Below are 17,310 nucleotides of genomic sequence, written 5' to 3'. Positions count from 1 at the left end.
AGCTTATAGAGATAAAGCTAGAAGAGATATATTACTGCCAATTTACAGTCACAATATAACAATCCAATTACAGGGACATTTTATAACCTAGAACCTGTAGCATCCTTCCTCTGACTGTAAATCAATTGTTACTTCACTCAAGATCACAGCTAGAATAATGAATTCCTTTTACAKATAAATAAAGTGAAATACTGATAAAAATAAAAGCTATTTGCCTAAAACAGACTGGCTTCATGCATTTTTAACATATTAGCTACTTGCAGGGAATGCAAGCCTCAAACTAYCTCACACGATTGCATTCGACTGCCTGCTTTTCATCGGCTTGGAGATATGTAAGATTCATCACATTTAATAGCACAAAATTGCTCTGAGAAGGAAAAGGGTCTGACTCCTCCTATCCCTAGTAGGGAAGGCAKCAGCTGGGCCCGAATTTTGCACCACTTACAACCTAGTGGACGGCAGCACCAAAGGTTGTTACGCTGACTCCCAAATTCTCATTAGGATGGAACCTGGAAAGACTACCTCCAACACCATGGGAAAAGGGAGGCATCCAAAAGATCATCTTCGCTTATTCAGCAGCACCTAGGCTACACCTGGTATTATTCCAGAAGAATTTTCTTTAAGGCAATCACAAGACCCACTCTTAACTACACACAGACCACCTTAGATGCTGTAAAGTCTCCAGCTACCAAATCAACTTATTTCAACTAGAGAGTGACTGTAATTCCACTGAGGTTCAGTAAAGCACAGGAAGTATTTTCAAGTTTTATATTTAATATATGGGTTTGAATAATGGAACGACAGAGTGGCAACTTGTACAGATCAGCAGAAACCAAGAGATTAGTCAGATGGGACAAAGGTGTTAAGCAAGCTACCTAAGTAYGTGTCAGAGAAGGCTCACTTTCTCTGAATGTTTCAAAAGATGTAAAGGAACCTCCTGCCTTTAACTAAACTGAGGATTTAAAAATCAGACAAGATGCTACCACTTTTCTAATTTGTTCCAAAAACAGATAAGGGAAGGGAATTGTAGCCTTAGAATTTGAAACAAACTATCAGCTTGGTAATAACCTCAAAGACCCCAAAGTATTTGKTTTTTGTGGTGACTTATCTCTGCTGCCTGAAGGATCTGCTTTAAAGGAGGGGCCCAGATCCCTGCCTGAGAGCCAGCTTCAGAGCCAGGCTCGATCTCACAGCCAAGCTCAGCTGTGATGTAAGCTAAGGAGTGGGTATTCCTCTGCAGACACCTGCCCAAAACACTTTTCAGAGAGAACGGTCTCCCTGCTCCTTCACTTCCTTTTCCTCATAGGATTGCGGACTGGTTCCTATCTCTCTTACACATTGCTTACACCCTTGACTAGACCTTTACCGATGGAACAATGTTTCTAGTTGATGGGGAGTGGAGGGTGGCAATTAACAGTTCCTTTTAGCCTAAAAAAATTTTATGGCCTAGAAAGAAAAGGAAATGATGTAAGGATTCCTAGAAAGAGAATATATGTGTGAATTCTTTTCAAAGGAACAGGTAATACTGATGTCTAGCTGCCAGCTAACAGGAAGATGAGTGGAAGCTGCATTTTTCTGTTCCTTAGCTGAAGCACAACTACACCTCTGTGMGCAGAACTTGGCTTACACAGACACAAAACAGGCTTATGTTTCCCAACTTTGGGATTTAAACTGCCCAAGACAACACATATTCATGCAAGCAAATAGTTATGTGTGCAAAAGCTCCTCTGTGCAGAAAAAGGTTTGAAGAATTACAAATAYTTCTGTAGATACAACTGGTTAAATCAACTGTGGCCAGTTCCTCTGAGCTGCCTCCCAAGGGGACTCTCCGTTTACCTCCCTCTTGTATGCAGACTTAACTTCCTGAAGAGCCAGCGCCAAGACCCCATGCTACACCGCACGAGCGTTTCTCAGGTAGGCTGTCAGGGTTCACGCAGGCTGTGTTAAAACACTGGTGTTCGCATGTCAACCTCTCTCCCGCAGTAGCCTTGTGACTACTGCATTGTGCTTGGCTTTCACTCAGAAAGGGAGTTCGACTCTCTTATGTACGCAATATACGGAGGCGTTTAAGCCTTGTTCTGACACTGSTGATGAATTCAGCATGAAAACTGGAAAAACAAACAAAAAAATCCARTCTCTGCCCTGCTGCAATGTTCAACCATCAACGTGATGATTTAAGTTACCTGTTTATCAGCCAAAGAATGCAGGTTAACACAGGAGTGCCATTAAATCTAGGGAGATTAGAAACGCTTTCATGACATTTCTAGATTAGTGTAGGCAAGTCTTTTTTCCTCATCCCTCCCAAGCCCTGTGGTTCTGGAAATCCAGAAAAATCAGAACACAAAGCATACTGTTCCAAGTGTCTGTGCTGAGCCTACAGAGTAAACAAACAGAATCAATAGGAAAATGAGATCAGCAAAAGTCTGTCCAGTTTTAACAAATTAAGAGTTTAAATAGTACAAATAAAATTTTTAAATTACTTATCCCAATATAGACCTTTGTCAGTATTTTATTGCAGTAAAATTCTATTGCCAGGCCCCCTTATTGCAACATCAGTTTTAAAGCCTGTTCAGTGATGCCTGTTCCATGAAGGATTCTGCTTAAAAACTTGATGACAGTCTTCAGTGACCGATTTACATGAGCGGAACAGGACCTAGCCAGTGCACAGTTTTTAAAGGTGAGCTGTCACTGCGAGGAGACACCACCTTGCGGACTTCCTAAAGCAAGCGCAGTATCTACACTTGCTCATTGCTCAGCCCCTGGTAAGTTTTGGATCCAGCTGCACAGACAACAGCTCAGTCCTTTCTTGCAAATCCTGCATGGGGGCTGACCTCCATTCCAGKGATATCTGCATTGCACCCAAGAGTGAAAATGAGGTCTGAACTGTCACCTTCCAGAAGCTTGTTGGCTTACAGCAAGAGGCTCAGATGCAAAGATTTTAATTCAAGCCATTTCTTCTTTTCAAGCCATCTCACGACTTTCCAAGGATGGGGAGGCAGTGTACCGTACCTTCTTCCCCAGGAAGCATGATGAGGGTGGCTCTTCTTGCACTGTACTGATGTGCATCCATTCCTCTCCTATGAGCCTTGTTCCACCTGCAGTACTCATTCAACCGCAATGGAAGTAATTGGCAGGGTAAAGTACAATTCAAAATGAACAAGGCTGCTGCAGTTGTGATGTCCGTAACCAAATTCTGCCCTTGGAATGCAAACAACCCGGCCTCTGCAACAGACCCAACCAGCCCACCCACGTCGGGTTTCCTCTAGGATGAGTAACAGGTGAGACTAGGAAATTCTGCAGCACCCATGCACCTTCTCYTCCATTTCCTCCATGGGAGCTTTGAATTTCAAAAGGGGGGGATCACCACTGGCCACTGTGTAATACACTGAGGTCCCATTGGTGCTGTAGGGAGAAGTCCTGGATCCGATCAGGTGTGACTTGGCCTCACTCCCATTCTCRGCTACACCTCCCATGCCACTGCCAAAGTGGGTGCTGAGGAAAGGGTGATTGAGGAGCTTGGCTGCAGCCCGCTGCCGCTTGAGTTCAGAGAGCGTTTGATGGCTGTGCTCCTTGTAGGCACCCCACAGCTGCTGTGTGTCAGGGAGCCCCGGGTTGCCGTAGGGCAGCATGTGGCCTGGATTACTGTCGGGGTCAGCATGCATATTCCAAATGTCCCCATTGGAAAAGGTGTACTGGTAAGCACTGGCAGACGCCCTGAGTCCGTTCTGGAGGGGGATTTCCGAGTCACACTGGGTGCTTTTGTTTGCTAACTCAGGAAGAAGGGAAGAGTTCTCCAGCACTGAATTCTGCAACAAGAAAACATTAAAGAAAAGCATCTTCCTGCACCCTTCAGCACTGTTCATCCCTGCAACAAACTCCTAAATCAACTCATACACAGAGTCTTCCAAYTGGACAGGAACTGGAGGAAAAACATTGAATTCACCTGTCACCAGGACCCTTATAATGCTATGACCCCCAACCAGGAATCTGGAAACTTTAACTCAGAAGAAGTCACTTGAGGAAAAAAAAAAAACATATATATGTGTGTTTGTATTAATATAAAAAGCATGTTAATATAGCTTGACAATAACTGAATTAAAAATAAGTAACTGCAAAGCAAGATTACAGTAATTTCATGATTGCCATTTTTGTTAACTGTAAGGAGAAACACAGATATCAGAACAGACAACCGGTTTTCCTGGCTTATTAGGGCTGTATCTCAAACCTGTTTATGCAGCTGTAAATCCAAAACAGCCTTTCCACTTCAGTGGGATATTCCAGTTTATAGTAAATGAGAATTTGCTCTTTTGCTTAAATCTAACAGATGAGGTTTAAGAACATTTTCACCCACTTCCCGTCCCAGAGCACCCACTGCTATGCAGCCTGGTTTCCAGCCTGCCCTGCCAGCCCCACTCAGTGACTCCCATGGGATACAAGAGGTTCCTTACGGGGTCTGTATTCTCCTGGTCGGACCGAGTCTCCCCAATTTCTCCAATGAGGCCTGAGTTCCTTTGTTCTTCTGCTGCCCCCATCTGCTGCCAGACRATGGCTTCTTTCTCGCACTCCTTCCTGTACAGGTTTGTTCGGTCCGAAAGACTGGCCCTCCTCACCACCTTCCTGTCGGAGACAGGGAAGGAGCATCAGAGCTGTAAGCACGACACAGGCTTTCCTCTTACCCCAAAGCTCTTCTCACATCCTCCTTGCGCTCCATAAGGTCTCCCATTGGAATGGGACAGGAACATAGTTTCCTGCACCCAGGCGAAGCAGATAAAGGCACTAGCATGTGCATTAAAGGTGGGAGGAATTTTAAAGAGTTATGAAAGACATACTTCAAGTCTGGGTTAGACCGCATGCAGCTCACCTGATGGATCTACTCTGTAACAGTGAAGTGAACGTAATGGCAAAGGGCCCATGGGTTGTTTAGGGAGCTCTGCAGAGCACAGCTTATGACCTGCTGCTTTGGTGTCTAGCAAACGTCTTATAAAGACTTGCAAAGATTGTCCTAATACAGTATCATGGTTGTGAGCCTCATTATGTATTACTATTCATTCACCTTTCCCTGTACGTTCTTCATGAAAGCTGCCAAGAAGCTCAGGTTTGAAGCACTGATTCTCAGACACAAGTATCCCTGGTTTAACAGGTAAACTCATCACTTGGTACTCTGTCCACATTAAATCACTGTGGTGCAGTCATTTTCCTCCAAGAATCAGAACCTCTTCCTAGAGAAAGGACCACTACTTCCTAGGGAGCTCTGCTTTCAACAGCTAAAAGTCAGCCTGTCTGCCTTTCAGGGATTTCATTCCCGAAGGATGGACAGGCTCGTTCTCAGCACACCGACCTCAAGCTGCTCCACAGTCATATCTGGAAAGCCAACGTGCAGGGAAAAATGCACTTACCCCCGGCTGCCAGTGCTAGAGGTCCTTCGGCTCAGGGAGGATTTATGCCTCATCTGAGATTTCATGATCACATCATGCTTATGTTTCAGCTCCAGAAGTAAGACTTTGAACTCCTCTTCTTCACATAGATCTAAGGCACACACAAACCAAGCCTCTAGTCAGGCCGTTCTCACGTGGTACTGTTACTGCCATGTAACTAACTGAGGCCTGGTAAATATGCTTCCAATGGACAGGATAAACAGAAAGGGAATTTAAACAGAGTGGGCATAGACACATTTATCTTCAAAAGGATTAGAGGAGGCAGATTGGTTTGGACACCTAAACAGCATTGGAAAACAGGAGCTGTTGATTGCGACGGGGATGAACTGTGCAGTGCCCCAGCTATTCAGCCAGGTTTTGTCCTGTCTCTAGCAGTAAGCTGTGCCTTTACCCATGAAAGGGTAAGAGATACAATGACCACTATCTTAATGCTTCAAGATGGGAGGAAAAACATTTCAGTAACAGACTGCAGCTCTCTGAATAAAATGTCTTTCCTTAAGCCTCCAAAACAATAAAGAGTAGATAAAAGTAGAGCAGGTTAGGAAGGAAGACAAGAACTTTCATTTTTCAAAATGAAGATGCACAGATTTTCAGTTGAGGTTCAGAAAACCTTTTGCCAATAGGAAACACAGCACAAGATTATAATACACATGGTCAGTTGCTAGTGCTTTGGCATTTTCGCTTCCAAGCTGTTCCAAAACTTCTGTGTGTTTTCTCTTTCCTCTCCAACCCCAAAAAGCTTATCACATTTTGTTGTATCAAAGCAGAGTTAAAGACACCCAAATTTTAGGGCTGCAGGTATAGAGGGATGACATGAATGGGTCAAACACACAGGACAAAAACCTTATCCTTTCTTTTCTATGGACAAGAAGCACTTTCAGAAGTACCCAGAACAAATCAAGCACTTTAAAAACTTTAATCCAGTTAAAGTCACTGCAACTTTGATTCTAAAGACAGCTGAAAAATGAAGTGTTAAACACTTTTGAAAGCACCATTCTAGCAGGCATAGGAGGAAAAAGTCTCTAAAAGCTTTGTTTCTTAGTGGCTTTGATCTCTATGAGCTTAGCAAACTCACCTATTGGCATCTCATCCAAAGATGTCCTGGCACTCAAACTGGCTCCATGGGATACAAGCAACTCAGCCATTTGCATCTAAAGGAAGGGAAAGAAGGCAAATTGATGGTGATATTTTGGCAGTTGTTTTCTGCCTCAAAGCTGAAAAGTTASAGTAAGTTAAGAAGCAATTGCATGCATGATCAACTGGCCTAAAATTATTCAGGTACATGTGTGATGTCAAACACAGCTCCTACCATCCAGCTCCACAGACATGTTCTCCCTGAGCTTTCTCAACAGAAAATTATTTTTTGGTACCATAAAGATCTCATGTTACACCACCCAGCAAGTTCAGCCCTACTACAGATTTCTTCTGTTTGTAAGGAACTCCACAATTCACCCAGGCAGAAAGACCTTTACAGCACCCTCACACGTGACACTTGCAACAAAATGATTACCTGGCCCCAAAAAGCAGCAGCATGGAGAGGTTCCCAGCCATCCCAGTCCTTAACATCCAGGCTTGCGCCCTGGTCAAGGAGGACTTCAGCTGCATGAAGATAACCATTGGCTGCAGCTATATGGAGCTAGGAGACAAGGAATAGAGCATGAACCACCTGCAAGGACCATAACTGCTTTTTTCCACATTAAGTTTCAATGGAATTTCTTGGATAATGCCTGAATTTAGATTTGGACTCATGGTACATTTTATGTTGGGCAGATGCATTTCCATCAAGTCAAAGACAGATTGTTCCTGTATGCTAAATCTCAGTATTACCTACATGTAATTCTACCTGGAGAGGAAACTGCTGRACAGTTCCTAAAATAACCTATGTATACGTATTAGAAAAAGAATAGTTTCAATTTTTAAATCAAGGCTTTCTAAGTGCTTTCAAATCTGTAAGCAAACAGCACCATCAAAATGAAAGCCTGCAATGGAGAACACCTCCTCTTGTAAACTCTGTGTTCTTCATCACAGAAGAATGTCTCTTCTTCCTCTACTAAGTGCCGTGGATATGATTTTTTGATCAAMTTTTCAGGCTGCTTTAGTCAGGACTCCTTTCATACAAGTGCACTTCCATTCATGCTATGCTTGTTTTCAGCATTTTTAAAAAATCAGAGACCTCTAAATCCTTGGCTACTTGCAGTTAAGGGGATCTGATTTCTCAGATACTGGCCTCCAGCTGCATCCATCACTTCTGAAACATTAGTAATACTCTCCTGTACTCCACTAAGGCACTTCATATCTCTGGAGATTTTTTTAATACTTGTTTGCTGTTACATCCCTGAGCAAAACATTGATCTGTGAGCTATYCTTGAAGTATGAACACCGCTCAGAGCTTCCCTCTTTTCAGCTGTGCTGAAGAGGAGAACAAAAGCTTCTTTATTTACTTTTTCCATAGAGATGCCACCCCACAAAATTCAACTATCTAGGAACAAATGCTGATGCTTTCTGGCAGTTCAGCTAATTTCTATATAGATTTTTATGGTAATGGGTCATACCTTCTGGAGGTCATATGAATTAATAAGGAATCGCTTAACTTTCAGTAATAATCTGAAAATCAAATGCAAGCTTGAGTATGATACTGAGAGTTGGTAAAATCATTAACAGTTCTCCAGGGCTAGAAGGTGGTGTCACCGCTAGAATCTCTACAAGCAARGCAGGGGTCATACAAAAACAAAAGTCAAGAGGTGTGCTTAAAATTATATAAAATATAATTTCTCCCTGCTAAAGGGAGAAAACATTAAAAAAATAAGCTGCAATAAAGACTTCAGTCACCCAAGTCTATCTGGGAGGGAGCTGACCCTCTCTTTGACTCTACACAGGTGATAGTTTAGAGCAAGAAACTTGAAACTGCGGTAGTTTGGTCAAAAACTGCACCAAATGGCTTGGATATGAGTTATCTCACGAACTAAGCATCAGACAACCCAGGTATCATGCAGGTCCCAGCACGTACRACAATGTTACTGAACCTCTGGTAAGTCCGGAGCACTGTAAGTGAAGGGTTACAAGACCTGTTGCAAGGAGCAAAAAAGTGAAGGAGGCTAGGACTGTCCAGTCGAACCAGATGCCCAGTTGCCTTGTGCTGTAGACTGGGCCTGAATGCTCTCCTCTGCCCAGAGTTAAGTGCCATCCTGTGTAAACAAACAGGATGTTTGCTTCACTCTGCACTAGCCAGACACTAGRCAAAGCAGAAAGACAACAGGAGGCRAAGTCTCCAGAGGGCCCAGCACCCAATTCTGCTCCCATTATAATCTGAGGAATCTCCTGTGCTCCCACATGGAAGTCAAGTCAGACAACAGCATTAGCCAGAAGTGAAACACTCCTGGGAGGCCTTTCAACCCCGTTTGCCTGAGCTCAGTGTTCATGTTCTGCACCTCCTCATCACAGGATTTCTTGTGCCGTTCTTACGAAGCAGCTGCTACATAACGGACAGAGTCTGTTCCTATGTGACACTGAACAGGGAAAAAAAATCCAACCAGCTTCCTCTCTCCTCCTACTGAACTTGCACCTTGTGATTTTGTATCACCTTCTGCTGTAGGGCAGGGTTTGTAACACAGAGGCTGAAGGAGGACAAAGGTGGAACCACAGCATTTTCACTCACCAGTGTAGCACCTTGGGCATCAGTCCTGTTCAGGTCCTCTCCAGTTGCCAGTATGTCATGGATGTCACAGATCATGACCTGCTCTGGAGCGGCCCGCATCTCATTGATTTTTTCTTGYGTAATTCCTGTTAAAATTCCAGTTAGAAAGAAGAGTAGGAAATGGTTTCTGTCTCCATTGGGTGAGTAAAGTTATACTTAATTCCTGGTTAATGTGATTCTCCATCCTTCCCAGAGAGGGCTGTAGGGCTAAGAGGACTGACAGCTGTCCTTCACCCCTCACCACAACTCAGGAATCAGAGAAACTCGACAGAGTTAGGTTGCAGGAAACTGTGCCAGGCAGTTTAGCCTGGCTTTCTGCTTTTCTCCAGAGGCAAATCAAGGCAATTTTTAGTACTACATTGGCCCATTTACGCAGTTTACATGTACTCAGTGTCCTTACCTTGATATGCCATGCAAGTCTCAATGACATCCAGGGTTGGCTCATCTTCACAGAGGTCATACGGCATGTTGCCATCTGCGTTTACTGCCAATAAGTCTGCTCCACTGCAAGAAGAAAATTGCATTGATATACAAATAAAGGACCCCAGATATCAGAGAGCAGGCAACGCCAATCATTGGGACAGCAAAAAAAAATTAGGTTTTACAGCTGCCCAAATGTCACCGAGATTTGTGTGAGATGAGACAAATTTGGAGAGAAGCCATGCAGCTATGAAGAAGAAAGATAACTTCCAGAAGTAGATGCCAGCTGCCTCCTTCATGGAATGCAGGGAACCCACAGCAACTGAACAGGAGACAYTAAGCCTTCCCTGCTCTCCCCAGTGCTGGACAGACCAGTGGCTTCTCAGTGCCAGAGGTGATTTATTCACTGAATTTCTGGAAAAAAATGCCAAACAACTCCCAGGTGCTTGCTATCTGGGGATCTGGCAGTCCTTCAATGAAAAGTTTGCAAGGACCAGGAGAGTTCGGAAGCCTTCAATCTAGCCAAGGACACACTGACCAAAAAAAAAAAAAAAAAAAAAAAAGCAACCAGTATTTTTTTTTAATTTCTGATTATTCAAAAGTATTTCTTTTATCTTATATCTGTATCAACTCCAAGAGGTCACCTTTTGGAAGCAGAATAGCCAGCTAAATTGATCACTTCCTCTGTATTCCCACAACAWGATAGAAAATTTGCAGCACCTCCTGAGCTATGCCATTTTAGCTATGTACTAGGCAGCCCCACTGAGCTGAGCTCTGATCTGCCTCCAAAGTTAGCAACCTTTGAAGGACAGCAGATAGGATTCAGTTGCATTTAGATTCTCTTCCCTTTTTCTTCCTCTCCTTCTGCCTGAGCAGAACAACCCACATTGAAATTCACATTTGCAAAGTACCAGAGTCAGCTTAACCAGCAGATAAGAAAGCAAGGAACTGGACACCTCTTGCAGGCTACTTCCTCTGGTAGTCTCCAAGGGATCCAGGTCCCCCCACCAATAAGACTGCTTTCAGTGTAAGGGCTTAACAAGGCATTTGATACAAAGGACTGTTAAAAAGCACAGCTTCAATCACAGCAGCCCCACACTATGCCGTATACCACAAAAAGGTGAGTAACTGCAATCCTCAGCAGTCCGAAGACGACTGTTTCTGAGCACAGGATGATGATGTTAGGTTACTAGAGTCTGAATTTGCTGGCAACCAGTCAATACAGGACAGGCTATGGTATCTAGGGGCCCAAACATAAGCTCCAGTTCCTCAGCCTGCCACATATACCCATGATGCTCCCTTATTCTCGGTTTTCAGTCAGMAATGAACTATATTGTTCCACATTTTAATTGTTTGCTCCATTTTTCTCCCCTCATCCAAAAATTTCGTACTCTAAGTGGATCGACTTTCAAAGGTTTATCATTTGCATTCTCTGCCTCACTTCCTTCATTAAAAGGCCAAGAAGAAAGGACCAAAATTTCAGTGCTAGTCTCCCAAATGACAGCATCCCAGGGACAAGGGACATCCCTGGGATACAAGCTATAGGCACTGCTTGTGCAAGGCAGCATGTTAATACCCCCAAAGCACACTCTGCTCACTACATGGGCACTCAGCAAATGAAGGAGGAGGCTCCTTACAGAGCCAAGACTATCTGCTCCAGACAGGGTTCACAGAAGTTGCTCGCTAAATGCTGCTTGTAGTATACCTCAAAATATATCCACCTTCCTCCTCACCAGCAAATATAGGAGAGAGTTAAGCTTTAAGGCCTTTGTAGAGGCAAGTGGAAGGTCCAGTATGAGCATCCTGTGTCATAGCTGGGCAACAAACACATTACAATAAGCCAGCTGGTTCCTAATTAAGACCCATTAAGAGAGCCCACAAAGTTCATCCTAGTATTTGAGCTGTATGAACATCTGGTCCTCCTGCATCAGTGACTCTTTGTGGCTGGGAGACTTGGAGTAGTATTTAAAAGTTTGAGAGTGGGTCCTACTGTCTGTTCCTGTTTCTACTCCTTACTGTAAGCACAGTTCAACAGGCACAAACACGAACACCTACACAACAGAACAGCAGCTGCAGGTGGAAAATTTTGCCTGGTCCCCAGAAGCTTCACAAAACTTAGTCAAGTCACCTGGGAGTTTTACTGCTTCTCAGCCTTTCTCCTCTTTCTCCTCCACCCTCTCACCCCCCGCAGCGAGGAGTCCTCTGTATAGCCCAAAARTAGGGAATGGCCCCAACTGCTCCAGTCTTGCAGGGTACGAAGCAGTCTAAGGTTTCACCAGCATCAGCAGAAGCTATGTGTAGAATCAGACTTGCAAGAAGGAATACACACAAAAAGCCACCTACTGCTGGATGAGGATCTTCACCAGGTTGATATGACCACAAGTAGCTGCTGCATGCAATGGAGTCCATAGCTCGTTGTCCTTGGCGTTGACATTGGCCCCATGGTTGAGAAGAATCTTGACTATCTCTTCATAGTTGTCTATGCAGCACTGATAAGCAAGAGATGCAGACAGGTGATTTGTGGTTTTAAATTTAGGGCTCATGCCCTCTTGGTATTGYCCAGGTAACTGGAAGAGGGGACATACTTTTCCCTGCAGTGTTTGACAACCAGCATCTCCAGTGGAGTCAAATACCAAATTCAGCACAACCAGGACAGAAAACCATCATGTTGAACATCTACACTGGATGTACTGAAGGTTACTGGTGTTTTATGGAGTCTTGTGTTTTGATGGCAGAATCAGTGAGGAAGCAACAGTAAGAGATGCACAAAGCTTCTGTGCCACTGAGTCTTTCATATTCAAGAGCAGACATAGCAGAAATTCAGCTTAACCAGTGTTAACATCATACTAAGGGATGGGGCTGAAATTTACTTTTCCTTGGGAAAATCCCCCACATTGGCATGTGATGAGTAGAAGTCTCAGCAACTCAAGTTACTACCACAGTTATTTGAAGAGATTTAAGTTGGATTCCCAAAATAACAAGGCCATTTTTCATTTCCTGAAAAAATCAGACCCCTTCAAAGTACATTAAATTGGGCATTTTGACTGCATTTAGATACCCTCTTCAAAGTACATTAAATTGGGCATTTTGACTGCATTTAGATACAGTCTGGTGTTCATTTCTTCTCCTCATAGCCTCAAATACATTTACATCTCTTTTGCAAGGGAAGCACACAAATTCTCCCAATGAGCTTTCATTGCACATCTAAAGAACATAATGAAAAAAGGGCTTTTCTGTTTGCTTAACTGCCTCCTTGCGGTGACTCTGCTCCTAAGCACAGGATCCTGGATGCACATACAGCACCATCACCAAGCAGCCTCGAAGAGAGCTTGGACTGCTCCTCTTCAAGGAAGACTAAATATGCTCTTTAATCCACCTCATTCTCACTTCCTGACATGARAGGGTGTGTGATAAAGACACTAAAATAAGATTCAGCCTTGTGTAGGAAGCCTGTTCATGGTCTATGCATTACTGAAGACCCAAATTGGAGCCTTAAATAGCTCAACATTGCAGTACAGGCTTTTAGTGGAGCTAGAATTACTCTCAGAACAAACATTTTGGCATGTGAGTGACACAGACCCTTTGCACATTGCTATTTCTGTTTACTATTTATATATGGAAGTGAGGTTAAAATCCTGCCTGTCACAGAGCCAAGTTATCATAGAACCATAAGCTGCATCCTTCACAGGAAGCCACCACTAATGGGCAACACTATTCATTTGGCAAGTCCTCTCTGTTCATGGATTCAGTTCATTCCAGCGAAGGCTAAGTCCCTGCATCACCCCCTACAAATGCACCTGCACCTTTACAATAACTGGTCCTTTTGTGGGCTAGCTGGGATTCTCCAGGGCTCAGGAGCTGGTGGTGAAAGCACTGGGGCTGCCAGTGTCGCGGGCTGCCTGTGTTTCCCTTTGTGTGCAGGATAACGTCTCGGTGGCAGGGAGCTTTTATTCTTCCAGGAGCCAGTTTGCATTTTTAAGCAAACATCCATCCAGCTCTGAAGAGAGAAAGTGACTTGCAGAAGCTTCCAAAATCCCAAGTCAATGGGAGCATTTACAGACGGGACTAACAGAGAAAACTTCAGAGTCCCCGTGCCACTCGCAGAGCGGATCCAACAACCGCTCTACTGTTCCTCTTGGCAACAGAGGCAGCAGCTGTTGGTCACTGCGCAGCCCACAGGCTTTGGGAACTCCAACTCGTCTGCTGCTTTTGCACTGAAAATCAGGACTCAGGAGGAGGAGCGGGGACAGAGACCTGAGCAAGATGATCAGAAACCCTCACGGCATCACCAGCGTGAATGCTACTGGGAGGGATGCAGACATACAGACTAGTACAACAGCTCTGTTTTTTAATGGACATCGGTAGCTGCTGTCTTAAACTGACCTTTGGAAGTCACCAAACCTCTCAAAAGCAGATAAGAGAGCTCAGCAGATCATGTGCAGGCTCTCTGAACATCTTGTGTGCCATTTAACTAAACCACTTTCAAGACTGGTGGGTTGCAGTAGTCGCTTAAAGCAATCTGAGTTTCCCTACTTTAAGAGTCTGCAGCCCAGCCCTACAAAGATTAAAGGGTGGGAGAAATGTTATTGCTTATGTCTGAAAACAAGCTCCACCTCCTGAGCTCTTTCCCTCACTGACTAAAGTCGAGGATAGAGCAAGAAAAGGGTTTGATCCCAGTTTGCTCTCCAGGAAGCAGCATCCCCCAGGACAACATGGTAAAAAACTGCATTAGCTGATGAACAAAATGAAATACCACAGCATCCTCCATTCTGCATGGGCGGTCAGCCCCAGGCAGGTCTGCTCTGAGGGTCCCGATCCTCAGGCAGCTGAGAAGATGTGACACCAAGAAGCAGCAGGGAGCAGGGACCTCTCCCCAAAGCCTCACCTGATGCAGTGCAGTTAATCCATCTTCATTGCACAGGTCCGGGCTAATATTGCTCTTCAGTAGGTAACACACTGGAAGGGAGGAAGATAGGAAGAAAGGAGAATCAAGTCAATAATCCTAGCACACCTCCGGTCCTCAGAGAGCCCTGACCATTAGCAAGCAAGAGGCTCCTGCACTATCAGGGCGTCCTGTCACTGGCAGGCAGCAGGAGCTGCTCTAACCTCGTGGCCAAGAGCCCCAACGTGGGGAGTACAGGCCTTCCCAATTTTATCCAGTAGAGAGCAGCAGCATACAATTTTCCCACTACGTTCCGAATGGAGACTTTGTTCCTAYGCCTATCATTTTCATACCGCTGTGCTGGAACAATGGAAATTTTTATCTTCTCTTTTGCAACATCTTTGAGTACAACCTATCCACACTATAGCACAGTAGAGCTCAAAAGCAGTCAGTGATCTTTAGGTCCCAAGCTACCACTGTAACAGGAAGTCTTGCTTCAAGAAGTGATCAATCTGAGACACAGATCCCAAACAATCCCAAATGGATAATATGGTCAGAGGCCTGGCACATCTAAAATACGCAGGGGTTGTTTTGGACACTTCACATCGATTGTCGGGAATTTGAAGAAAGCCATCTGCCCCTAGGTAAAACACAGAATTTGCTGCGAGGTACAGATTTTGCACAGGGTAATAGCAATAAGGCTGGCAGAGAAAGTAATCTAATAGCAATACATGAATGCTTGAAATTCAACATTACAGGCAGGTTTTGATTATTTATACCTGTCTTCTATTGTTTAAATTCTCATTCTCTGTTTTTTTCTCTAGAGATTTCACTACCTAAAGCTCTTCCCAGCTCAAACGTCACTCAGTGCAGGCATAAGCCAGAGGTCCCTACGTGTTTCCATAGGGCCAGCATAGCAACAGATATTCAAGTCCCATCTTATTTGTTGGCAAGGATGTAAATTAAGAGAAACCAGAGCAGCAAAATAAGGAACACTAATGAGGCTAAAAGGGCAATAAACACTTTTAGAGTTTGCAAAGACTGCAATGCTGGTCATCCTCAAAGCACCCTACAGCCTCTCCTTGGGCTGCTTTTTTCACATCACTTTGCCCACTGTTCAAGGGAGCTCCTTYGACAACAAGTCAGGGAAAACAGTCTGCAGGGCTGTCCTGAGGACAACAGCACTCATTTTAGCACCCAGAGTAGAATGGGAGAAACTTCCTCAGTGGAAAACGTGTCTGTGGTGACATTAAGTTATCTACAAAACTTTGCCTAGAGATCTGGAAAATACACTTGCATGAAGTAAAATTGAAACCAAAGTAAAATTTGGAAACTGATATAAGAGAAGCAGAACAGGACAAGAACAAAACTCATCCCTCCCCACAGCAAAACCCCCTCACCACAAGTCAGTCTGAAGAAGCTAAGGTTTTTTTTCAGCTAAGAAGGCCAGTGCAGGAAGCTCACACCTACACTCAGCTCACGCACCTCCTGACACTTGCATGCTTGCTATAGGAAGTGCTGAACCCCAGCCAGTATATCCAGCTTAATGACTGTGCTTCTGCGACTGTTGCTGGCTAGCCCCAAGTTCCTGCCTTCCTAATAGGAGCTGACTGATGGGCACGTCATTCACCAGTGGTTCTGCTTTTCTGTTATTTGCTTTGGATGCTATGCCATTAGGGGTTTAATTCAATCTCAGTCATTTAAGAACCATTGTGTACTAGTAACATGCAGCTCCATAATCGTGTTTTGCCCGATTATGGAGATTTGGACAAGTAGATGCTGGCAGATTAACCTTACAATTGCTCTCCTTCCATAAGACAGAGGCAATAGCATAAATCTCAGCTTGTTATGGACTATCCACACCTCCTCCCAGTCTCACCTTACATCAGCCAGGCTGCTGTCTTCCAAGACACTGACCCTTTGAGGCAATAACTGCTCAGTACCCTTTATCCTTCGGCTCCAGAATAAAGGATGGTATTTCCACACATATATTCCTGCCAGTTTTGATACACTGAGATAGTACTGGAGATCATACAAGGATGCAGACCAAGGCAATGAAGCTATTTATGGCTTGGGTACCTAGGAAGCCCTTAAACTATCACTTAAAGAAGAGATCAAATTCTTTCCCATCAGTCCTAAGCTTAAGTTTGCATCTAGAGGTTCTAAAACAGGAGCAAAGAGCTGGACAGCAATGAGTCTGGCCTTTATCTCCAAAATCAGAAGGATACTGTCTTCAGTATTCACTTGTTCCCTATGCTCCAGACAGCAAATTCTGACAGGTAGGCAGAACTTTCCAAGAACAGCAATTTTCTACTATATATACACACCTCATTTTATAGGTGAAGCAATTTACCAGCATCCCAGCAAGCCCATAGCAAGCCAGGGCCCAGATCCTGCCCAGTTCCCCTCTGCCCCAGCACCCCAAGAAGCTGGCCATGGCCACTGTAGGGACAGCTGCACATGGTGGCTGTTCTTCAGCACTCACCCAGCGGCATGGTCCATGAGGCCATCTCATTTGCCTTTGGTGATCACCTTATCCAATGCAACTGCTTTAGAGGGGACCTGCTGTGATGCAGCCATGTGTCAGTACAGAAGCCCACACTGCTGTCCCACGGCCGATGCGAGATGAGATACTCTGGACTTACAGCTGCCTCCTTACTCCTCGTTCGTCCTGCCTGCCCATCCTGCGTTATTCCCCTCCTTTCCTCTCCGCATAAGCTCTTGTTTCTGCTGGGCGCTGAGCCTGTGGCTTGTCTCGTTCCTGTTAAACTGGCAGCACAGAAAGSAGGCAAGGGCATGCTCCACATACCCACAGATGCCCTGGGTGCTGCTGAAGGAGTTCACCCAACTGGCGTGAGTTAGAGCATGGAGATGGGGAG

General features: G+C 44.5%; 1 protein-coding gene across 4 annotated transcripts in view; it reads right to left on the bottom strand.

Annotated features, from left to right (window-relative positions):
• Positions 1-2,493: 2,493 nt before the first annotated feature.
• PPP1R16B (protein phosphatase 1 regulatory subunit 16B) overlaps positions 2,494-17,310 on the bottom strand; it is a 60,325-nt gene continuing 45,508 nt past the window's right edge. For 3 of the 4 annotated variants that reach the window (XM_085313934.1, XM_085313936.1, XM_085313935.1), the window contains 9 exons: positions 14,435-14,505; positions 11,893-12,038; positions 9,530-9,633; positions 9,091-9,215; positions 6,946-7,071; positions 6,511-6,586; positions 5,397-5,526; positions 4,449-4,617; positions 2,494-3,806 (listed from right to left, as the gene is read on the bottom strand). In XM_085313934.1, coding sequence (XP_085170060.1) covers positions 3,285-3,806; positions 4,449-4,617; positions 5,397-5,526; positions 6,511-6,586; positions 6,946-7,071; positions 9,091-9,215; positions 9,530-9,633; positions 11,893-12,038; positions 14,435-14,505 — 1,469 coding nt within the window. In that variant the 3' untranslated portion in view covers positions 2,494-3,284. The remainder of the gene's footprint in view (positions 3,807-4,448; positions 4,618-5,396; positions 5,527-6,510; positions 6,587-6,945; positions 7,072-9,090; positions 9,216-9,529; positions 9,634-11,892; positions 12,039-14,434; positions 14,506-17,310) is intronic. The other variant, XM_085313937.1, reaches the window with a different exon arrangement.

This window comes from Rhea americana, unplaced genomic scaffold, assembly GCF_003343005.1.
Source record: "Rhea americana isolate MKP2758 unplaced genomic scaffold, rheAme1 scaffold_4, whole genome shotgun sequence".
NCBI lineage: Eukaryota > Metazoa > Chordata > Aves > Rheiformes > Rheidae > Rhea > Rhea americana.
This window is presented reverse-complemented; position numbering and strand designations above follow the sequence as displayed.